Source organism: Misgurnus anguillicaudatus, chromosome 2 (assembly GCF_027580225.2).
Source record: "Misgurnus anguillicaudatus chromosome 2, ASM2758022v2, whole genome shotgun sequence".
Classification (NCBI taxonomy): Eukaryota; Metazoa; Chordata; class Actinopteri; order Cypriniformes; family Cobitidae; genus Misgurnus; species Misgurnus anguillicaudatus.
The window spans coordinates 13,455,382-13,480,649 of record NC_073338.2 but is presented as its reverse complement, the minus strand read 5'-3'; the positions used below and the strand labels follow the sequence as shown (position 1 = coordinate 13,480,649).

The 25,268-nt window shown below is 39.0% G+C and overlaps 1 protein-coding gene across 1 annotated transcript in view; it reads left to right on the top strand.

Moving 5' to 3' along the window:
• Window positions 1–22,834, top strand: part of LOC129441922 (protein NLRC3-like) — a 62,646-nt gene extending 39,812 nt beyond the window's left edge. Inside the window, exons 9-13 of the mRNA XM_073872926.1 lie at window positions 8,176–8,349; window positions 18,001–18,174; window positions 18,303–18,476; window positions 22,381–22,554; window positions 22,666–22,834. Of these exons, the coding sequence (XP_073729027.1) occupies window positions 8,176–8,349; window positions 18,001–18,174; window positions 18,303–18,476; window positions 22,381–22,554; window positions 22,666–22,834 (865 nt within the window). The remainder of the gene's footprint in view (window positions 1–8,175; window positions 8,350–18,000; window positions 18,175–18,302; window positions 18,477–22,380; window positions 22,555–22,665) is intronic.
• Window positions 22,835–25,268: the final 2,434 nt, after the last annotated feature.

The following is a 25,268-nucleotide window of genomic DNA, read 5'->3' as shown; positions in this document are numbered from 1 at the left end:
CAAAGTTGCTCTCTTGCCTGAAAACCTTTACCAAACGAACGTCCATATCCTTATCTGATGCAGAAATGTTATAAAGAGGGCACACAGCGAGAGAACAGGCAAGCTTCTCTACGCAGCAGAGGCTGATGGTTGCTGTGTCTTCCCCGGGCTCCTCTACCCAGCCGACGCCCAGGCTCCGGCTTCTCCTCGGGCTTCTGATCTGCCTCAGCTCTTTGCTGTATTGTGGCTCATAAAGGTGCAACGAACAGCGGATTAGAGCATCACACTTGCGAAATCACCCTCTTCTATATCATATTGATTAACTTCCACTGTTATTGTAACATGAAGTCTGACTCGCTCCACAACTTCTGTTTAGCTTAGCTTAGCATAAATATGGCGGCTGATCGTTTTTTTTCCGTCTGTGTTCGTATATTTTCGTAAGTCCCACCCACTGATCTGTAATTGGTCTGAAGCGTAAGTGGGTCCCACCCATAGCCCCCACCTTGGAAAAATTAGGAATGAGTGTCTGTAGTCTTTCACACTCAATAGAGATACAGGATTTCCTTTTTTCAATGACGCAAAATGACGATTTTTACATCATTGAAAGAAGGAAGTGCCTCACTGAAATCAGTATTTCTCCCCTCTCAGGGGAAACTGAGGGAATGATGCACGACCATTCAAAAACATGACTGGGGTTCTAACGGTACAAAGCTTAATGCAAATGGGTGAAGTTTCCCTTTAATGCATACTTGAGGCACCAATGAGACAATGATACTTCTCAGCCCTTCCATCTCCTGAGGTTGCTCCTTTCGCATAGCCCAGCGCATAAACCCTTGACATGGCCTAACCTCAATCTTTAACGCCACAATCTCACCACAACCCGACCATACACGCCAACCCGTTTGACTAAGGCCAGACACCCCACTGTCATCGTTAATGCAAGTTCAGTGGCAAACAGTGGCAAAATATCTGCCGCAATTACCCAGCAACACCAGTCAATTGTTTATATCTTTTAATACTTACCTGAGGCATCGTTGAGACTCCGTGGGATGGTCAATTGAGTGATGGCACCCTTTGGCTTGTCAAGTGGGCCCCCTTCTTCCTGTGTGTTTCGCTGATAGGCCCATGACACCTCCATGGGTTCAGCAGTGAATCCCCTGCAAGTAAGCTTACGATGGGCCTGTATGGGCATAGCCTAAGGGCCCCGCACAGGTTTGCTCACTGGCGAAACGTTGGCCCCTTAGCGCTGGCCCTGCATGGGCAGCCCTCACTTAGCCCTCACATAGAGAAATCCCCAGAGTTAAATGAACACTGCTGGATGTATATATTGTCCCATCTTACAGAGTGTTAAAAAGTAACAATGAAGCAGAATTAAAACCGCTGTTATCCTCTCTCTCACCATCTCTGTCTGAAATCTAAAATTGCATTTTACATCTTACTTGTAGAGTCATTTTCTTACTTTAGGTTGAGATTTTGTTTCATTTAAAGTCACCACTATTGTGATCAGTGTTTGATTTAGTTAAACTTGACTCTTGACTCTTGCCTTGTTCAGTCTTTTGATTGCTATAACTTTGTGTGTTTAAAACATGTTTGTTATGGCAGCATGCGATCCTTTGGTGGTGGTCAATTCAGTAAATAAAATCTGAACATCATCATATAAAAACCTATGTATGAATTTATTGTTTGCACACTTAACAGAAGGATCTTTCTCTGACAATGTGATACTATAGTGTGAGATCGAGCTCTCTCTTAGCAGTATGTCTTTCTGAAGAATTTTGAAACACTGACACTTAAAATTAACTGCTCTACAATGTAGACACACAAATATCAAGAATCAGAGTATGAATCACAATGATGGTGACAATAAAACGAAAAGCTTCATGCTGCAATGCATGCTGGGTATCAACAAATTACAAATCTCCCAGAATGCACTGCGGCATGAATAAATAATGACATTTTTTTACCATTTTCTTTGTCACCATTGTTGAGATTTATACTCTGATTCTTGATGTCTGTGCATCTACATTGTGCAGTGGTTAATGTTTATGTGCACAATATTAAAATCCTTCAGAATAATAAACTGCTATGAGAGTTCTGGACCTTACACTGTAGTATTTCATTATTAACAGAAAATGATGCTTCTGATGAGTGGGGAAAACTATATTAATAAATCTGTTCATTAAATGATTATGTTTGACAATGTTTATGTATCAACCATCAATATTCAACTACAATTGCCTTTTCTTTGCTATAACATGTGTTTTAAACACACTTAGATATAGCAGTTAGAAAACACCAACAAGCCAACGGACAAGAGTCAAAGTCCAATCAAAACAACCACTGATCACAATTATGGTGACTTCAAATGAAACAGCCAACATCTCAACATAAGTTAAGAAAATGACTCTACAAGTAAGATGGAAAATGCAATTTTATATTTCAGACGGAGATGTTGAGAAAGAGGATGACGGAGCTTTTAGTTCTGCTTCATTGTTGCTTTTTGACGCTCTGTGGGATGGGACGGTGTATACATCCAGCAGTGTTTATTTAACTCTGGGGATTTTGCTGTATGAGGGCTTCCTGGCGGCTAAGTGAGGGCTGCCTGCGCAGGGCCAGCGCTAAAGGGCCAACGTTTTGCCAATGAGCAAACCTGCGCGGGGCCCTTAGACTAGCCCTAAGTGGGCCCATAAAGGGCCATTGTAGGCTTACTTGCAGGGTCCCAGCGCCCTAGGTGCCATCAACTTACTTGAAGACCCAAGCGGAGTCTTTTCTCTTCACCCACAGCCACTGGCTTCCCTTTTCTGCAGCTGCGGAGAGGTCTTTGACTGCCTGCTGGTGGGCCTTTCCTCGCACTACCATCCCAGATAGCAAGCACATGCGGGCCACTTCAGGCAAAGATGCGGCACTGCTGGCCTTCTTATGGCCCGAATAAAAGGGATGTGAACCTAAAGTGGCTCACATGTAAAATAGAAAAAATGGGCAAAATATATCAAATCACATGTGGGCCTTTATAGGCAAAGTTGCGGTGCTCACGGCAACATGTCATCTGAATATGAACCAAAAGTGGCCCATCCGACAAATAGTGAATATGGCCCAAAATATCAAACAACAAATATGGGCCACCTTTGGCAAAAATGCTGCACAACAGACACGGCCTAATTTTGGAATAAACCAAGTGTGGCCCTCACATGTTGCAGCAAATATGGCCCAGTTCTTTGCAAACGTGTCTGGGCCAGTTTTGGCAAAGATATGGCACAGTAAGCACCGGCTCATTTCAGTGTGAGTCTGAAGTGGCCCATATATGATGTTGCAAATGTGGCCCAGCTGTAAAGACGCATCAGGGCCCATTTGGCAAAGATATTGCACAGTAAGCACAGGTTCATGTGGGTGTGAGTCTGAAGTGATTCACATACCCAGCTAATAGAGAAAAGTTCTAAGAACGTTCCCTGAAAGTTCCCAAAAATGTTTTAAACATCAACTGTTTTTATATTGACTTGTTTGCTTGATATGTAAATGATAGAGAAACATGGCATTTTATTATTTTATAAAACATTATTTCTGAATGTTCAGTAAAAATTTTGCTGTAGTAAACACAATTCACTTCTTAGTTTAGATGTTGATGCTTTGTTTAATTTTAAGTCACCATTATTGTGATTAGTGTTTGTTTTAGTTGGACCCTTGACTTATTTATTAGTTGTTCTGTGGTTACCTTACTTTGTGTATAAACCACATTTGTTATGGTAGTGTAACGTCAATTGCAATAAAGTTGCAATTCTGTGGTGGTTGGTGTAATGATAAAAATCATCATCTAATTAATTGGTTAACTCTCAAGAGTTTTTTTCTGTCCTGCACTTTCACAGCAGTTTGATATTAAGGAGGTTTAAAAACTTTGACAAAAATTAACCGCTATAAATTTGGGATCTACAAACATCAAGAATCAGACTATGAATCTCAACCATGATGACAAAGAAATTTGTAAAAAGTTAATTATTGATCCATGTCGCAATGCATGCTGGGAGTCCTGGATGAGATTTGTACTTTGTTAATACCCAGCATGCATTGCAGCATGAAGTTTTTCATTTAATTGTCACCATGGTTGAGATTCATATTGGGATTGTTGCATCACTCTGGCTTGAGTGGACCACACAAGTGCCATCAATCATGCCAGGTGTGGGCCAAATCTGGGCCAGAATTTAAATAAACATTACCCAGATTTGAGCCAGATCTGCATTATTTGCTTTGTGCTTGGCTGACATGTGGTATTTTCACAACTTGCTTGTGGCAAAGATCTGGAAAAAAAGAAGTGCCATCATTCCATGCCAAAAGTGGGCCAGATGAAGGTGTCAGATGTGAGCCAGATCTGGGCCACAGCAATTTTGTTATCTGGGATCTCCCTGAGTAGCCTGGATGTTGAGGTTGCTACAAACCCTTTGCAACCTGCATCCACTGGGCGTACCTTTACATTTCAACCTTTTTGTTTCACATCGGTTGCAAGTTCAGTGTATCTCAGCCTTTTCCTTTCATAGGCCTTCTCCACTGCACCCTCCCAGGGCACAGTGAGCTTAATGGTGTAGACAAGCTTGAGCGAGGCTGACAAAACAAGGTGTGGTCACAGGTTGGTGGCTGCAATTTCAGCTGGGAAGCAGAGTTTCTTGTTCAAGTCTGCTAACAGCTTCCAGTCCCTTGCTCTGCCCAGCTGACCAGAGTCTGATCTCATGGTGGTAAGGTTGGCTTGACCCTCACCCTCCCGAACAAATGGTGTTGGCTGCCACTGGGATGATGGGGGAGGATGGGCATTCACACTTGTCTGTCGACTTTCCAACACTGCAGCAAGACACTTCAGCACCTGGTTGTGCCGCCAGGTGTAACGGCCTTGGGTGAGGCTGATCTTGCATTCCACTAAGATGTGCTTCAGTGTTGCTAAACTTGAGCATAGAGGGCATGCAGGGTCCTCGGCATACCACTGGCTTAGGGTTGTGGGAGAAGGCAGGACATCCTTGGCAGCCCTGACGGTAAAGCTTGCCCTGAATGCCTCCATCTGCCACAGCTCTTTCCAGGAGATCTTCCTCTTCTCCACTTCTTCCCATGCCATCCACTGCTCCTGCTTTGCCTGTGCCACAGCTTGGGCGCACCTTCTTGCTTCCTCCTCCCGACATACCTCCAGGACCACCATCTTGCGTCTCTGAGATGGAGAGGCCTTGCTCCACACTGGTGTACTGGCCCCAAGTCCAAGACAACTCCTCCCCTCCTGCACTTGGCCCACAATGTCTTTGTGTTTAAGTGCTGCCTTTGCCTGCTCAGTTGTAGCCAACAGGGTCCACTTCATTCCGGTGGCCAAGATGGGGGCAGCTTGGGCTACAAATGGATCTCCAGTCTGACTTTGGCACACTTGTACTCCTCTACCAGACTGCTAATGGACAGATGTAGCATCCCTTTGCCATAAAGTCCAATACTGCTGAGGCACCTGGGAAGGCCAAGCCACTTCCTTAAAGGGGACATACTATGAGATTTTTGTAAAGATGTAAACTAAGTCTTAATCTAGGTCTGAGCAAAAGTGTGCCGTTTTGGGTGTGTCATTTAAAATGCAAATGAGTGGATGAAATGCAAATACTGATCACAATGATGGTGGTTTGTTGTAATTGGAACTCAATTGTTCTGTCAGTTGCTTCTTTTCCCCCTCTTTCTCTCTGAACTAAATGGCAGTGCTGTGGATAGTGCAGATAAAGGGGGCGGTATTATTGTAATTCGCCTTGCTATCTACCTCACAAAACAGGCGAATTCTGAACGACCTATTTTTTCACATGCTTGCAGTAAATGGTTTACCCAAACTAAGCTATTGGGTTGATCTTTTTTACATTTTCTAGGTTGATAGAAGCACCGGGACCCAATTATAGGACTTAAACATGGAAAAAGTCAGATTTTCACGCTATGACCCCTTTAAGATTATCTTGCCAGAGCAAGCACTTCACATCACCTGAGGACGGATATAAAGGAATGGAGATTATGACACATTTAATATGATTTCTTTTTAAATATTTACATTTGCTAGCAGCTTTCTGCACTTACCCAGTGTATTTTAAACCTAGGCGAAACCTAGGCAACGGTTATGATACATTTTAAGGATGTGTTATTTAAAAACATATTTTAAATATAATTGTCTAGCCTACATATAATTATTTTTTACAGATTTAAAGGTGCCCTTCCTCTGTAGTTTTTATTGTTTTATACTGTTGTCTGAGGTCTACTCATGACGTTTTCATCGTTTTTACATCGAAAAACATCAAAAGCAATAAGTAATAGGCCATTTTGTACCCTGGTTTGTAGGCTGGTTAAAGAAATGATCCGTTTTAATGGGCGGGCTGCATTGACGACTTGGAAGTAAACGCCCACTGCTATGATTGGATAACAGTTTTTCGTAGTCAAACTAACTTTCAATACTTATTTAATCTCATGTGAAATCAGTTTAATGTTAAAGGGGACATATTATGAAAATCTGACTTTTTCCATGTTTAAGTGCTATAATTGTGTCCCCAGTGCTTCTATCAATCTAGAAAATGTGAAAAAGATCAACCCAGTAACTTAGTTTTGGTAAACCATTTTCTGCAAGCATGTGAAAAAATAGGTCATTGTAATTTGGCCCTTATTGTGATGTCAGAATAAGGTAATACTGCCCCCTTTATCTGCACTATCCAACCACAGCACAACTATTTAGTACAGAGAGAAAGAGAGAGAGAGAGAAAATAATTCACAGCACAATAGAGTTTCAATTACAACAAACCACCATCATTGTGATCAGTGATTAACTTCATCCGCTCATTTGCATTTTAAATGACACACCCAAAACGGCACACTTTTGCTCAGACCTAGATTAGGACTTAGTTTACATCTTTAAAAAAATCTCATAATATGTCCCCTTTAAGTGAGTGTCTTAAGACACAGTGTCTTTCTTACACACGTATGTCTTTTATCGTAAACCCACGCACAAAAACACACACAGAAACACACACACACACGTGTCTTTTATTGTAAACCCTTTCGATGCACGTGTAGCAGCGCACGCACGCGCGCACAAACACACACACCCACACACAAACGTCTTTTACATAAGCCCTTTACATAAGCGTGTAACGAACGCACAAACACACACATGTGTCTTTTATCACATTCGATGCGTGTGCATCATGAATTCGCGTGAATCGCGTCCCTCTGAAGAGAAGTCCCGGCCGCAACTGATAGTGACACATACTTAAGTGTTTTACTCACACCCGCGTGTCTATTATCATAAACCCTTTCAACGTGTGTGCAGCATGAATTTGCATCCCTCGGAAGAGAAAACACCGGCCGCCACAGTGACACATAGGACTAAAGTGTTTTACTCACATAAGCTGCGCCATTCTGGTCAGATCCAATATTGATGGAGTAGCATTGCTTTTTAAGTCTCTCTTCAAATCCAGCGTTCTTCTGAACATCCAAACATGTAGCAACTGTTGTGATTCCCTCGTTTAATAGGAATGATGTCTCTCGACGAAAAACAATGGCCCAAATACGGTATGGTTGACGTTTAGCCATCCTTGCTGTAATGAAAACTAACTCAACTACACGTATTATGTGGGCGCAGTCTCAAGTTGAAGAGCTCATGAATAGTAATGACCTCGATCAGTTCCACGTCACACTGATAAGCTTTTCTAACTGACCTGATTTCTCCTCTTATTTCTTTTCAGTGGCTAGAGCTGACAGAGGAGGTGGAAGTTAATTTTCACATTCACGACACAACACAAACACATATGGACCTAACACATCAAAAAATACAAGTAATAACGGTTTTATGTGGAAGGGCCTCTTTAAGAGTTATAGTATGAAGAGTTTTGTCACTGTAGACTTGGTATTTTCTGGGTACTTAAGCACAGTAAAAACCGGGTGGGCTTCATATGTCTTGAAAAGTGAAGCCTCTGGCTCTTTGATCACCCCCTGGCTGGCTGCAGTACAAGTCATAAACCCCACCCTCTCCATTCAAACGAACGGGACTCTGAGGGAGGTGACATCGTGTCGTCCATCTTTTTTTACAGTCTATGCTAAAAACGCATGGAAATCGCTAGGTGCGTAGGTTCTTGTCACCATGACCTGCAGTGCGCTTGCGGCATTCTGAAAAGTTGAGATGTTTTTTTAAGTATAAGGATTTTTTTCTTTGCTCTGCAGGCTGTCTTGCTGCAGTATTGGAGCTGAAGGTTGTGCTGCTTTGGCTTCAGCTTTGAGATCAAACCCATCACATCTAAAAGAACTGAATCTTAATGATAATAAACCAGGAGATTCAGTAGTAAAGCTGATCTCTTATCTACTGGAGGATCCACAGTGTAAACTAGAAAAACTACAGTAAGTAAACTATCACCATACTCAGACTCTTGTTTTATTCATCCACTTTTGTATAATACTTTATGGGTAAGACTTTATAGAATTAAACTTAAGTATATAACACATACTGTATAGAGAACTGTTACACTATCCCAGATAGCAAGCAACCACTGAATCATTGCTGATGCTCCAATGTTAATTGTACTGAATCAATATCATTTTTGAAACGGCAATTATTATGGGAAAAATATTGAAATTCCATCCATAAATTAATATTAAAAGCATTTACTTGATGTTATAATGTGATGTTGCTTTAAAGTCCAACGTAAAAAATTTCACTGTTATAATAGAAAAATAGTGGCTAATAATTGCATTACTTTCACAGTAATTATCAAAGTAATTTATTAGAAATGTTATGAATACCATACTTTTATTTTACACTTACTGATAGAACAGACTTTTCTGGAAGTCCACAGTGAAATACTTTGAATTTATAAAATTAAATTAATTTATACAGCATTTTATTATTTTTCATTCAAGCTATAGTAAGACAAAATTTCATAAATTTAATTTAAAGTGTAATAACAAAAACCTCATGACAAAAAGTTTGACATGCATTTTACTTATTGTGGAAAAAAGGTGAACCATGTCCAAGTATACTTACCAAAGCAAAACATTTACCAATCATTTGATATCAGTGGTTTGGTGCACATTTCAAACTGGCAAACTCATGTGATTTTAGCAGAAACAGCATCATAGGCCTCTTTCACAAAGTAAATTCGGTAAATTACCATGAATTTACCAGAATGAATTTACCAGTAAATACAAATATGTGCTGTTCACACAGGCAGTGAAGTGTTGTCTTTTACCAGTAGAATATCATTCACATATCCGTACCAAAATACGGGTAAACTCGATGAGGAAGAAGAAGTTACCTCTAAACTGCCGCACAGCGAGTTCAGTGTTGTATTTGTTAAGCCCTTTTCACACAGAAATTCCGTAAAATACACGGGACAGGCATCCTGGATTTTTCTGGAATAGTTAGCGTTTTTGTTCATTCACACTGCCAAGATTACCCGGCATCTGATGGTCCCGAAAAGACACGTGACCTGTTGAAAGTCCCGCCCTCTCTTCTACGCAGTGTCTGAGGCTATGTCCACACAAAGCCGGTGCATTACTTATCCGATAATTTTTTTCCTAGCTCTAAAAAAATAATCCGTAAACACGAAACCACTGAAACCGACTGAAAGCGGTGTAGTATATATGCCGGACCAGCATGGGGCGCTGTAATTCTGCCACAGATATACACTATACACGGAGAAGAAGACTTTGAGCATGGGCATAACCAACGTATGGTGTTGTCCATTATCGCTTGTTGGTCACCACAATTGCATAGAAGCAATAGATTTTGCTGTAATAAAGCTAGTAGGCTTTAGTAGCTTCTGTAGCACGAACACAATCACATAGTCCGCCGTTATTGCTGTTGCTGTTACGTGTGGCGCTTCCGACACGTGATGTGATGACGTTTTCGCTTCACAAAATATACGGATTGGCTGTACAGACGAAACCGCAAGGGTGTCGGTTTCAGATTTATCCACTTTAGGACCCGGTTTCAAAAAATAGCGGATTCAGTCTCCCAAAACGCTGGATCCGTGTGGATGAAACGCCAATACGATAACAAATTTATACGTATACAGCGATACGCGTCTCCGTGTGGACAGCCAATGAATTTTGCAAAGTATTTATTATTCCTCTCTCCAGAAACAACTCGCGTGCATTTTTTTTACAAAGGAGCGCGTGAATGCACAGTTCTATGCTGGTGAATCTTTTTAGCTTCAGAGTGGATATTTGACGAGCTCCCTGATCTCTGCTGTAATACAGTTTTCAGACATTTCTCATCGTGATTGTTTATATGCATTTAAAACACGCATTTTGAGGAGCTGAACGATATATCTTGTTGGGATGACGTGCGGGTATTTTCGTTTATTATAGCTCAAATGAGCATGTGAAGCGATATTCTTTCATGCTGCTGAATGATCTCCGTTTCAATGCAGTAAATGACAAGCTAACTTACATGATATCTGCTTCAATCCAGTTTGCTGACATTTCTCGTCGTGAATGTTGTAAATCCCTCATTTAAAAGAGCATTGTTTATGCGTCTCATTTATCATTTCCTGATAACTGCGTCAATATAGTTTGCAACATTTCTCGTGGTGAATGTTTATATGCATGTTATCTCTCGTTGTAAGGAGCTGAACCATAACTTGTGTTGTACTACGACACGCCCATTACAGCATTCTTGCAGCTTCTTGTTCACACAGAGGGTTATCCGTGTATCTGACTAGGTCCTCTTTCTGGCAACGATCCCAGAAGATTAAAGGACAAGTTCAGTATTTTACAATTAAAGCCCTATTTTCAGATTGTTTATGATGAAATAGAACGGTTTTGACTGAAATTTCGACATATGCGGCTGCCCCGAAAATTTTTGGGTGTTTGTGTTTCAGCTCCTACCTTTACAATGAGTTTAATGGTGCACTGGAGCAATCCTTCCTAAAATGCATTAAACTTTCGTTTACAAAGACGTGAAACTCACCGAGTGGTCAGGGGTGTTCACTGGTATGCTCACACAAAAATCGCTGCAAAATACGCATTCCAACAGGTTTTATCGATGTTTTTGCCAACTCCATTGACTTGTATTAGTTGTGCTGTGAGGTACGGTATTATTCCGCACCGGGAACTTTGTTTCTATTCTTGCAATTGGCAATGGCAGATTAGCGCCACCACCTGGGCTGGAGTGTCTATTATTCAAGCTCTAAGCGGAAGAATATACGAGTGTGGGGCATTTGGAAAAATAGGTCCACAAGTTAACAACGAATGCTAAAACAACTGTTGGAAAGCATCTTTTAACGCGATTCCTGTGATAGCACACCAGTGAACACCCCTGACCACTCGGTGAGTTTCAAGTCTTTGTAAACGAAAGTTGCATTTTAGAAAGGATTGTTCCAGTGCACCATTAAACCCATTGTAAAGGTAGGAGCTGAAACACAAACACCCGAAAATTCTCGGGGCAGCCGCATATGCTGAAACTTCAGTCAAAACCGTTCTACCTCATCACAAACAGGGCTTTAAGTGTAAAATAGCGAACTTGTCCTTTAACGGGACGAGTTTGTGTTCACACAGACGCTTGTCTGGCAATTTTACGGGTATTTTCTGGGACCAAAGGTCTGTGTGAATGGGGTTTAAACAATGGCGGATTCTGGGAGGGGGTGTTAAACGCGTCATCTGTATCAAAATGTTCTGATTGGCCCAAAGCTGTCAGCGTGTTCTAACGTCTTCCATTCTAAATGCCAGCATTACTGCTAATCTTACAACCTCTCTTACTTAGGGTGACCAGATGAGATTGGTTGAAATTCGGGACGGGGGTCAGACGTTACGGGGAGTTTTCATTTACTTAATACTAAAAGATAATGAATTTTAAACGGAAGTTACTGAACCAAATTATATTTTTATTAATATAAGTACATACATTTATATAATACGTATAGACGTATTTTTTAACACAGTGCCTCGTCACCAATCTGACTCCTTCACGCGACTGACTGTCACTGCCAGCCAGCACTTTCAACTGTCCTCGTGGCTGCTGCAACTTTCGCTCTCTTAATCTACTCTATTAAACAAAATTGTCCTATTGTCTTTCTTGCAATATAGATGAATTAGATAAAGTAATAGAAACAATACAATGTCAGCATATTTCGCGGATGTTTTAACTGAGTGGGATTCAGATTAAGATTAAGGGGCTGGAGACATCAGCACTTTTAAATGCCAGCTGTTTTTCAGCCGAGCGCTTTAGTAACTGTGATACTTCAGCTGTGAGCCGGTTGGTTGCTGTGGTAATGTCCCGCCCCCCCCTCCACTGTAATTGGACGGCCCTGTGAGAACTGACATTGACGAGCGGAGCTTTTCTCTCAAAGTTTAATATTTTTGAACCCCGAGCGCCGGGTTTCAGCGCGGAAAAAACCCGCTAGCTGTTTGATTATTTGAGAAAAACGCAGAGTTTCCATTGGAATCAATTGAAAACATGCGCCGGCCGCAGGCGTAAAAGCTTTGGTGTGTCCAGCCCCAGCTTCAGTATAATTTTCGGGACAATTAGAGCAGGATTCGGGATTCGGGACAGCATCTTAGATTTCGTGACTGTCCCGAATTTTTCGGGACTTCTGGTCACCCTACTCTTACTGGTAAATTGACAGCACTGTTTTACCCAAAAAGAGTTCTGTTCACACATGACATGTTAAAGGAGCGGTGAATCAAATACTCAATTTTAACTTTATAATTTATTATATAAGAGGTCATCATACTTAAATGAACATCCTGCAAGTTTCAAAACTGAAAACGTCCGTGCTACTGAAATATAACAGTTTTTGGCACCAAGCCAGTAAAACAAGCCAGTGTGGGATTCGAAAAAATATGTCAAAGTAGAATTGAAGCACCTCCCAAATCCAAATAAAACCACCACTTTTGTAGCCCCGCCTACAGCTTCGCGTGACACATGTGTGTCTCAACAAGTAAACATGTCTTTAAAGATTGACAAATGTAACCAAAATGGCTTTTAAATAAATTTTTTCGGAGAGACTTTTATTTTGATGCGGTGATCTGTTATGATACCATGGAAACGCATTTTCGGTTGTGGAAGAACCGCGTGGGAACAACACAGAAGCTAAATACAGTGGGGCAAAAAAGTATCCAGTCAGCCACCAATTGGGCAAGTTCTCCCACTTAAAAAGATGACAGAGGCCTGTCATTTTTATCATAGGTACACTTCACGAGAGACAAAATAAGAAAAAAAATCCAGAAAATCACATTGTCTGATTCTCAAAGAATTCACCTGCAAATCCCGGTGGAAAACAAGTATTTGGTCAATAACAAAAAAAGCAAGATTTCTGGCTTTTACAGACCTGTTACATCTTCTTTAAGAGGCTCCTCTGTCCTCCACTTGTTACCTGTATTAATGGCACCTGTTTGAACTTGTTATCAATATAAAAGACACCTGTCCACAACCTCAAATGGTCAGACTCCAAACTCAAATATGGCCAAGACCAAAGAGCTGTCAAAGGACACCAAAAACAAAATTGTAGACCTGCACCATGCTGGGATGACTGAATCTGCAATAGGTAAGCAGCTTGGTGTCAAGAAATCAACTGTGGGAGCAATTATTAGAAAATGGAAAACATACAAAACCACTGATAATCTTCCTCGATCTGGGGCTCCACGCAAGATCTCACCCCTGTGGGGTAAAAATGATCACAAGAATGGTGAGCAAAAATACCAGGACCACACAGGGGGACCTAGTGAATAACCTGCAGAGAGCTGGGACCAAAGTAACAAAGGCTACCATCAGTCACACACTATGCCGCCAGGGACTGAAATCATGCAGTGCCAGACTTGTCCCCCTGATTAAGCCAGTACATTTCCAGGCCCGTCTGAAGTTTGCTAGAGATCATTTGGATAATCCAGAAGAGGATTGGGAGATGTCATATGGTCAGATGAAACCAAAAAATAACCTTTTGGCAGAAACTCAACTTCTTGTGTTCGGAGGAGAAAGATGCTGAGTTACATCCAAAGAACACCATACCTACTGTAAAGCATGGGGGTGGAAACATCATGTTTTGGGGCTGTTTTTCTGCCATGTGCCCAGACGACTGATCCATGTAAAGGAAAGAATGAATGGGGCCATGTATCGTGAGATTTTGAGTAAAACCCTCCTTCCATCAGCAAGGGCATTAAAGATGAAACGTGGCTGGGTCTTTCAGCATGACAGTGATCCCAAAAATACTGCCCGGGCAATGAAGGAGTGGCTTCGTAAGAAGAATTTCAAGGTTCTGGAGTGGCCTAGCCAGTCTCCAGATCTCAACCACATAGAAATCCTTTGGAGAGAGTTGAAAATCCATGTTGTCCAGCGACAGCCCCAAAACATTACTGTTCTAGAGGAGATCTGCATGGAGGAATGGGCCAAACTACCAGCAACAGTGTGTAAAAACCTTCTGGAGACTTACAGAAAACATTTGATCTCTGTCATTGCCAACAAAGGGTATATAACAAAGTATTGAGATGAACTTTGAAATTGACCAAATACTTATTTTCCACCATAATTTGAAAATAAATTCTTTAAAAATCAGACAATGTGATTTTGCCGGATTTTTTCTCTCATTTTGTCTCTCATAGTTGAAGTGTACCTATGATAAAAATTACAGGCCCCCCTCATCTTTTTAAGTGGGAGAACTTGCACAATCGGGGGCTGACTAAATACTTTTTTGCCCCACTGTACTTTAATTCGGAGGCTTGGAACATAACATTAGCAATGCATGGATAAAGTTTGCTTTTGAAGAAGTTCCAGCTCGTGTTGGGAGTGTTTGTTAACTTTGTGTACACGGATTCATTTGTAAAGAAGTCGATGCTGGATTTGCAGAGAGACTGTGATTAAAAGCACCACTTATATTGGATCTGACAACAATGACACAGCAGTATAACAGTAAGACATTTTACTTTATTTAAGTTACTGCGTTTCACTATTGCTTTGTTAGAAGAGATCGCTTGATATGTCTTGTTGTAACATCCGTGTCTAAACACGTTTGTTTGACTGTTTTAATTTACTAAAAAAAAATTAAACGATTAATAAAAGTACAACACTTAACAATACGACTGTAATTTAAAGGTAGAAATATACAAAGTTAGTTATAAGGAAGGATTTATCAGCCGCAGTTTCGATTCTGATGCCCGTTTACTGTGTTGTATACGGTAATTTAGTCGAGTTGCGTTTGAAAGGTCAAACACTCAACAAAGCTTATTTTTTATCATATAACTGTGGTATTTAACATTACGTGAATGTAAAAGCAACATCACAAGCACAATAGAAATATACAAAGTTATTGATAAGGATTTATTAGCCGCAGTTTAGATTCTGATGCGCGCTTACTGTGTTGTATACGGTAATTTAGTCGCGTCGAGTTTTGTTTCTACTTTAATATACGTATTGTCATTTATGTGTATCATCTTTAGCACCCAGAATCTTTTGTGGCTCAAACATATTTGTGTTCGGCTGCTATTTTTATCACATTAATGTTTTTAAAACATTTCCCCACATGCAATGATGGGGAATGAAGCTGTCCAATCATGGCAGTGGGTGTTTACGTTCAGGTCTTCAATGCGGCCCGCCCCTTCAAACGAACCATTTCTCCAGAGAGACACTAATCCATGTTACAAAATAGCCTATTACTTATTGCTTTTAAGGTTTTTGAATGTAAAAACCATGCGAACATCATAAGTTGACATCAGACAACAGTATAAAACAATAAAATCAACAAATTCACTGCCCCTTTAACTGCAATTTACCAGTAAATTACTAGTAAAGACTGTATGTGTGAAAGGGACTATTAATGTTCAGTCATAACTTTATTATCTCAATAACTTTAATATCCTTCAGTTTCACTTTATATACATTGTTATGTGTGCTCATGTATTTGGTTAATACTGTTGCAAAGTTTACAAACCATAAAGGTCAAACTGCCTAACTAAAGGAAACATTGATCATCATAATGGTGACCAAACATTTTCAAAAAACATCTCAAATTCTCAACAAAAAAAATTGTAGAGAAATGTAGAGTAATGCCAGAAATAAAGTCACTCTTTTGTAAAAAGAGAGATGTAAAGGGCAGATATTATGAAAAATACACTTTTACGAAGTGTTTGGACATAAACCCCTGTTGGCAGTGAAAAAAACTTTTTTAATCCCCATCAAACCAAAGCAGTCTCATTAGACATGCTTTTTTGATTCCTTGTTAATGTGATGTCACACTGATAAAGCCCGCCCACAGCCACTGACCCAAAAGCTTTTCTAAATGTGTTTGTTAGTACATTGTAGCCCTAATGAGGCTAAAGATTCTATTTTAGACCAATGGTCTCCAACATAGAGTCTGTAAGTTTACCGCCAAGGGACGTTCTATTAATAGCCTCAATTTTAATATTTATTTATCACTGATTTTTTATATTAGATTGGCTTCTTTAATCTATGTTAACATTTTAAATAATAATAAAACATATCAACAAGTAAAATAAAATAAAAAACAAAGTTTTGAGTAGACTATATCAAAAAAGTAACCCTACAGATGTTTTATCCATGGTGGTAATTCTTGCTCACAAAAAGGTTGGAGACCCCTGTCCAAGACTGTATTACAGGAATCATCTATTTTTAACCAAAGCAGTAGCTCATTTGCATTTAAATGTAAACACATGGAAACAGCACTTTTGCTCTGACCCATTTTAAGCTGAAACTTCACTAACGCCAGGGCCGGAGTGGGACTCATTTCAAGCCCTGGAGTTTCATGCCTTAGACCGGCCCACTTTAGTTCACGACTGACTATTAAAATAATATCTTTAAACCCTCAGTAGTATAAGTCTGCAGTAGTGCACTGTTCTCTGCACCCTTGCAATTCACTGTATTTTTCAAATATATAATTTCATATTCCGTGCAAATGCAGTAAACAATTATAATTTTTGCCATAATTATGCAGCCCATAAGACCATATATTACTAAAGTAAACTTATTCAAAAACTAAAGGAAACAAATGTGTTTGTATTTTCCTCTATATTTCTATTTCTAAAAAATGGTGAGTCTTGAGATTAACTGTTGGGTTGATAACGTTTGGAAACCCCTGATATACAATACACAAGCAAGATTTATCAAGTGGGCCTATGCATTGGAAACAAATGGAAATAATCTGTATCTTTTTTTTAGTACTTAGATCATGTCTATTGCTAAATAACGTAGGCCTACATTGTGTTAAAAAAAAGAAAACATCATGGATATACTTTTGAAACTAATGAGTTTTGCATCAAATAGATTTTTGTTCCTCTTGCAATAAACGATGAATAATGACTATTCATAGAGAATTCATCTATGACTTGGATAAAAAAATACGTTTAGACGCCAGCCCGTTTGTATTAAGACGCGCTCAAGTTTATTTAAAAGATAATAGACCCGCGGCCGGCAAGCGCACTCAAAAGACGCGCTCAAGTTTATTTAAAATATAGACGCGCGGCCGGCAAGCGCACTCAAAAGACGCGCTCAAGTTTATTTAAAATATAATAGACGCGCGGCCGGCAAGCGAATCCTCCCGGTTCTCCCTATGGCCAATCCGGGCCTGACTAACGCATTCTATGCACACCTGACACTTATGTCCATTTTTACAAGATGTAAAATTCCTCAAAATATCTTTCTTTGTGTCCATCAGAACAAAGAAATGTATAAAGGTTTGTAACAACATGACAGTGAAAAAATGATGAAAGAGTTAAAATATTTGGGTAAACTATCCCTTTAATCACCTAAGTATCCAATTAACTCTAGCACTGCTTCTGTGTTACTTTAACACCCTGTTGTTGGTTTCTGTATGAACACTGAACAGTGTTAATTTAACACCAAAAAATGTACAATGAAGCAGTGTTGTAGTTAATGAGATAATGCAATGATGATTGAACATTAATAATGAAACCCAGATTCTCCCGTAATTAATAATAAGTATCTTTGCCATACATGACCCAAAAAAGTTCTATAATAATGGGTACACATTTTGGTCTCTAAAATGAAAGAGCTGAACCGGATTATTTTGCTTTTTTTCTCAGACTGAGTAACTGTGATCTGACAGAGAAAAGTTGTTCATCATTGGCCTCGGTTCTTGGCTCAAACTCATCAAGTCTGACAGAACTGGACCTTAGTTACAATAAACTGCAGGATTCAGGATTGAAGCTGCTGTCTGATGGACTGAAGAACACAAACTGTAAACTGGAGATATTACAGTAAGAAAATATTTAAATAAGGTTTAACATGCCTACAGTATATGTTTGTATGCTGAATATTATTATTTTCAGTAGTATAAGTATAAAAAAGTTCTTGTGTATCTAATTTGATTTATTTCTCTTTTCAGGCTGTTTAACTGCAGTATAGGAGCTGAAGGTTGTGTCGCTCTGACTTCAGCTCTGGGATCAAATCCATCACATCTGAGAGAACTGAATCTGGGCTTAAATAAACCAGGAGATTCAGGAGTGAAGCGGCTCTCAGATCTACTGAAAGATCCACACTGTAAACTAGAGAAACTTAAGTGAGTGAAACTTTCATCATATTATTAGAGTATCTATCAACTTCTAGGAAGACCTTATGTACGTTTCAACCATAGCAAAGATTTTACTGGATAATATTAACGATAATGTTCATAAGAGCCGAGCCAGTCCACAACATACAGTAATGTTACTTGTATCACACTAAACAGCATCCCTCTAGATCTGGCAATGGACACAATTATCATCAGTAATAACAAATATTTGCTCTTGGAGGCTTTTTGTTTTTGCGTAACAAAAATATTCTAATGCATTCATAACAAATCTCCCCTTACAGAACATAATAAACTTTAAAAATAGTTCATAAACTTACCTCATTTATACTGGCCACTGCCAGCTTTAGATAGCTATCATCGTGCTCTTCTCCAAAACATTAATGTTTCCTGAAAAAACGAACACTCCTTGCAAACATTTTTGCTTGCCCATTCGGAATATGTGTTATTTACAGAATATTTTCTATAAGTCATTGTCAGGATCCTGCCGGAACCTTGTTTAATTTTTTCATGTTTAGTCAGTATGGCAGGGTTTTGACAGTAGAATGTTTTGTGTGGGGAATGCGTGGTCTGTATTGTGAATGCTGACCACGTATTTCCAGTGTCTTGTCAATTTTGCCTGTGAGTACTTTGTTAAGTCTAGTCTAGTTTGCCATTGTATATTTAGTGTTTAGTCCAGTCTAGTCTTGTTCTGTTTTAGTGTTTCCAGTCTTAGTATATTTTTCCTGTTTATGTTGTTTTGCCCCCTCGTGGGTTTTGTTTTGCTTGTTTTGTTTAAATAAAGTGTCAGTGTTTATTCATCTCTGTCTGCGATTGGGTTCATCTATACCAAATCCTGAGTCATATAATAATTAATCATGTTAATGATTACCCAGATACCATGCAACCAGTGAAACAATGTTAAAAATTGTTGATTTGTCAATGTTAATACCATTGAATCAATATCAAGTTTGCACCCTCCATTAATATTGAAAAATATTGAAATTTCAACAAATCACCATTATTGTGATCAATGTTTGCTTTTGTTGGGTGATTGACTCTTGACATTATCTAAGCAATTTTTTTATTTTCTTTTTTTAGTGTTTGTATGTGTTTATGTAGAAACACATGTGCATTGGAAAAGAAAGGTGTGTTTCAAAGTTAAGTTTAAACTGATTGCTTTTTGTGAAGATGTCAAAATAATATAATATTAAGCAGCTTTACATGATTATGTTGTAGGGCTGAACGATACATCGAATTTTCATCGTCATCACGATATGAACTCACGCGATGAACACATCGCAACAGACAGCCTTTGACGCGATGAATGAAGGGAAAACAGTTAGCGGATGTAATAAACGTTTGACCTATCACGTTTAGTCCTGAAGACATGTGCTGCGTCTGAAATCGCCTATACTACCATGCTATATAGCATGCAAAAAGCACTACTTTGCCTGCTATATAGTATGGAAGTAGGCGGTTTCGGACGCAGCAATGGTTTGCGCGTTCATGCTATTAGGTCAATCAGGGGAACCCCCAAGTCAGCTACGCTCAGATTAATTTGTGAGGTGTCAGTTGCGACGCTGTGCCTGTTAGCAAAAAGAGGAGAGGAAGAGTGAGGAAAATGTGTTGTCAGACGAAGACGTTGTGGTGAAAATGAACAGCACTTCAGCTATATCATGGAATTATTTTGGATTTAGGAGAGATGACACCGCAAACACAGGTACTGTGGAAGCGGTGACTCTAATATTGCGTCTATTGCGCGCTCAAGTTCATTATTTCAAATGTGTGCTCTGGAAGCGCCGCGGTCGCGAGTCGCGACACGCTCGTTTTTCCAGGTTTTTCAAAAACATTTTAACTTTTCAGAATGACACAAGCGCAGCGTGCAGGTCATGTGACAATAACCTACATGTCTAGTGTTTTCCACGTGTTTTTAGGCGCGACATTTGAATGGCCCCTAAAACATGAAAAAATATATATTTATCGCAACTCTCATCGTCATCACAACATTAAACAATGTCATCGCACATCGCAACTTTTCCTCACATCGTTCAGCCCTATTATGTTGATTTCATTTGTGAGAATTATAATTGTTTTGGTTTGTAAATACACCGTGACAAGACAAACAGAAGAAATGCTGACACATTCAGACATCATTACTCATCCTACAAATCTCAACAATGGTGAAAATCATCAAATAAATTCAAATAAAATGATCAACTGCAATGCATGCTGGGAGTCATAAATTAGTTTAGTACTACGATGATACCCAGCATGAATTGCAGCATGAAGCTTTCTTTTGTTGATCGTCACCATTGATGAGTCAATGACCCAAAAGCCTCTAATAATAAAGAAGCATGTCGGAAGCACTCAGAAAAATTCAACATGTTGAATATAGGATGAGAAATCATGTAGTGTGTAGAATCGATTTTGAATCAAGTCTTTGTTTCATGCACAGCTTGTGCGTGTACTACAGCATTTGGTCAGTAAGATGTCCTTATCAATCTCAAATCATTATGAGTCGGAGTTGTTTATAACGTGCATTTAAAAGACAAAAATCATTAAAAATATTCTTTATTATCATGAAAATACCTGAGACAATTTGAAGAACAGCGATATAAATATTCCTGTTGACATTTCCTGTAATAGCGTTTGTAATGCTGCTACTTCTGTGGCACAAAGGGAGTTTCTGCACGAGAGCGCCCCCTGGCTTTGGGATGTGCCAGGATTTCACCATAATTCATTAAAATTCATTCATTAAGAAAAGGCACATTTGCATGATTAATCGTGACAGCCGTAGTCCAAAGTGAGATGTCACGTTTGACAACGAGAGAAATCGCAAGATTTTCTGTTCACTCTGTCCAGTTTGCGTTGTTTGTGAACTTACTCCCGTTGTGTGATGGGAATTTGAAGATGTGTGGTGTGCTGTGATGACCACATAGCAGTATAGGAATAATATAGGAACAAAACTGGTAAATAGTAGATTTTTTCACCATGTTTGTGGTCTCTCACATTTTGAAAATCTGATAAGATTTAAAAAATGTTTTGGGGTGACCCTAGCTGAACTTGTGCACAAGTGTTTAAAGGGATAGTTCGGCCAAAAATGATATTAAACCCATAATTTACTCACCGCGAACCCGTCCAAGATGCATATGTCCATCATTTTTCAGACAAACACATTTTCAGTTATTTTAGAAAATGTCTTATATCTTCCAGCTTCCCCAAAGAAATCCAAACAGCTCCAGGATGATAAACAAAGGTCTTCTAAGGATAATTTGCGCTGTGTTGTTGTAGAAATATCCATAGTTAAAACTTTATAAATGAAAATATCTAACTTCCGGTAACGCCACCATCTTAGACTCCTCTGTATTCAGGAGAGAGTATTAGCGTAGTCTACACACTTTTCTTAGTGACGTATGACAAAGCTCTCATCCTGAATGCAGACGCGACTAAGATGGTGGCATTACCGGAAACAAGTTATTTTTGTTTATAAAGTTTTAAATGTGGATATTTCTACAACAAAACAGTGCGGATTACCCTCAGAAGGCCTTTGTTTATCATCGTGGAGCCGTTTGGATTTATTTTGTGAAGAATACATACAATTTTTTTGGACTTGAAGAACGTGGACCCCATAACTTCACATTTTATTAACTGAAAGATCTAAAACATTTTCCAAAATAACTGAAAATGTGTTTGTCTGAAAAATGATGGACATATGCATCTCGGATGGCTTAGTGAATCATGGGTTTAATATCATTTTGGCCGAACTATAGCTTTAAACACACTTACACGTGCGCACAAACTTTTGGGGACTTACAGCTTACAACACCTTTAGTGCCTTTTTGTGTGGCAAACAATTATCGTTCTGTTTGCAGATCACTTAACACACACTGTTATCTTATCATTTCTCTTTCAGTCTGAGCTCTTGTAATCTTTCAAAAAAAAGTTGTTCATCATTGGCCTCAGTTCTCAGCTCAAACTCCTCAAGTCTGAGAGAACTGAACCTGAATATCAATAACCTGCAGGATTCAGGAGTAATGCTGCTCTCTGATGGACTGAGGAATACAAACTGTAAACTGGAAATATTACAGTAAGAAACTTCTTAAAAGCATATGCACATATGTACAGTATGGATAATGGTTGTGACTATATTTAGTAGCATTATAAATTAAAATTAAATTAGATTTTCTCCTCTCTTCAGGCTGTCTAACTGCAAAATTGAAGCTGAAGGTTTTGCTGCTTTGGCTTCAGCTCTGAGATCAAACCCATCACATCTGAGAAATCTAAATCTGACCTGGAATAACCCAGGAGACTCAGAAGTGAAGCGTCTCTCTGATCAACTGAAGGATTCAAACTGTAAACTAGAGTAAGCAATTTATTTACTGTTAAAACTATCTTTTGATTTTAAAGCTGCAATCCGATTTTTGCCTCTTTATTTCCTTTTCTGTTCAGAACATAGAATGAATTTCAAGTATAAGTGTTAAAGGCACTCTAAGCGAATCTGTGTGATCAGTTTTTGTTGATGTTTGAACTGTTTTCAAACAGACAGAGCGTAGCTAACTCCTCCCATCCCCCTCCCTTCTGTGCTTTCATGAATGCGCCCAACCCCCACCCACAAATCCTTCTTGTCGTTTATTGACTGGAAAACTTATGTTTCGTGGTGCTATGTTTGGCCACTTTGTTTTTATTGCAGTTTGTGGAGCCTGGGCTGTCTACAGAGATCGCGTTTTTTACAGTTAGATCAGCAGACAGGCAGCAAGCAGATAGTGAGGAGATGTTTGCTGTATGTCTAAAACACGTGAATTCGCTTAGAGCACCTTTAAAGGATTACTTCACTTTCTTAAAAAAAATTCAGATATTTCCCACTAAACACAGGACGTCGGATAGACGTGCAGATCATGTCTATATTGGGTCCGTCAGTCTATGACCAATTCTGGACATCTATTTGACGTCCAAACTAGGTCCACTATTTGGACGTCCAACCATGACCCTACTTGGACGTCATATTTACGGCAACATTTGACGTTTGAACTGGGTAATTTTTTGGACGTCATTAGGACGTCATATTTACGGCAACTTTGATGTTTGAACTGGGTAATTTTTTGGACGTCATATTTACGGGCAACATTTAACGTTTGAACTAACTCATTATTTATCAGGGGTCTCCAACACGTCGCTCGCGAGCTACTGGTAGCTCGTGTCTTAATTGCAGGTAGCTCGATCGTGGCCCAGCTAGAAGAAAAAAGTTCTAAGAACGTTCCCTGAAAGTTCCCAAGGTTCCCAAAAACATTCTGCCAATGTAAAAAGTGTCCAGTTTTCTTTAAGTTCTAGGAACGTTTATGTTGTCTGAACGTTAGAGTAATGTTACATTTTACCATTTTTAAACGTTATGACAATGTCATGCTTTAATGTTCACAGAATGTTTAAAACAACAACTGTTTATTATATTGACTTGTTTAATTGTTCTGTAAAAGATAGAGAAACATTGCATTTTATTATTTTATAAAACATTATTTCTGAATGTTCAGTAAATATATTGCTATAGAAAACACAATTCACTTATTAGGTTTAGATGTTGATGTTTTGTTTCATTTTAAGTCACCCTTATTGTGATTAGTGTTTGTTTTAGTTGGACTCTTGACCCTTGACATGTTGCTTGCTAGTTATTATCCTGGTTGTGTTAACTTTGCGTCTTTTCTCACTCAGACACAACAACTGCCAAAACTCTTTATACGTTCAGGCCCATTTGCACATGCTTACATACTGTTTTCAAAACTGTTAAACTTATGTTCAAAACAATAACATAATACAAAACTAAATAAGACAGCAATTTGCTACATTTCTACAGTAATATTTTATATTTAATGAAATATATTTAAATCTTAAAAATAAATGCCAAATGGAGAAGACGAAGTAGATTGGCAGCATTATGATTGTATCTGTATCAGTGGATGGTGCTTATACAAATGTATTTTGGAATTACTCGATGCAGAATTCGTCAATATTTTCTGTAGTTTATTTTACATTTTTTGCACTATGTCTGATTCATTCCAGTAACAAATATTGCAGTGAATTATAAACAAAAATGTGTCCTTGTTTTAAATAAGAAAACATTGTATAATGCTGCATGTTGTTAGTGTTTTTTAGGTCATTGTTTTGTGTGTTTGTCGGCTGTTAACCTTTGCTAGTGTTCTGTGGAAGAATGAGTTGATTTGAGACCTGAATAAAGTGTTTTGGTAGTTGTAGTGCATTTTGAATGTGAAATGAACTTCTTTGCCAAGCTGAAAGTTGGTTAAGAGAACTGTTTGAAGAGTTTTGCAAAAGTGACCTAAGTATTGAGAAATGTGTCCTAGCGTCTGTAAAAAACTGTAATATAGCGGATTCATAAAAAAAATATTAGTGGTGCACTGATAAATGTTGATATATACAAATAATAAGCAGTGTTGTGCCTGAACGAGTTCATTGAACGAAAGTTTATGAACTAGTTCATATTTTGTGCGGACGTGAACTGAACGTACTGTATTACTTCCTGATGAACGCAAGGTGAACTTGTTCATTCTGGGGCTTGTGAACGGCACGTTCTCTCAGTTTAACATCATTCAGTAGGGTGCCAGATTTCTATAGAGTCTTACAGGCGAAAACCCGTCTAAAACACACTGTAAACAGGCCTTAATGTGTAGCGGAAAAAACACCCAATCTGGCAACACTGCCACCAGGCTGCATACGTCATCAAAACAACACTGACTGGACGCTGCTATCCAAATCCCTGCCGCGCCACTCACATAGTTTAACATTAAATAACAC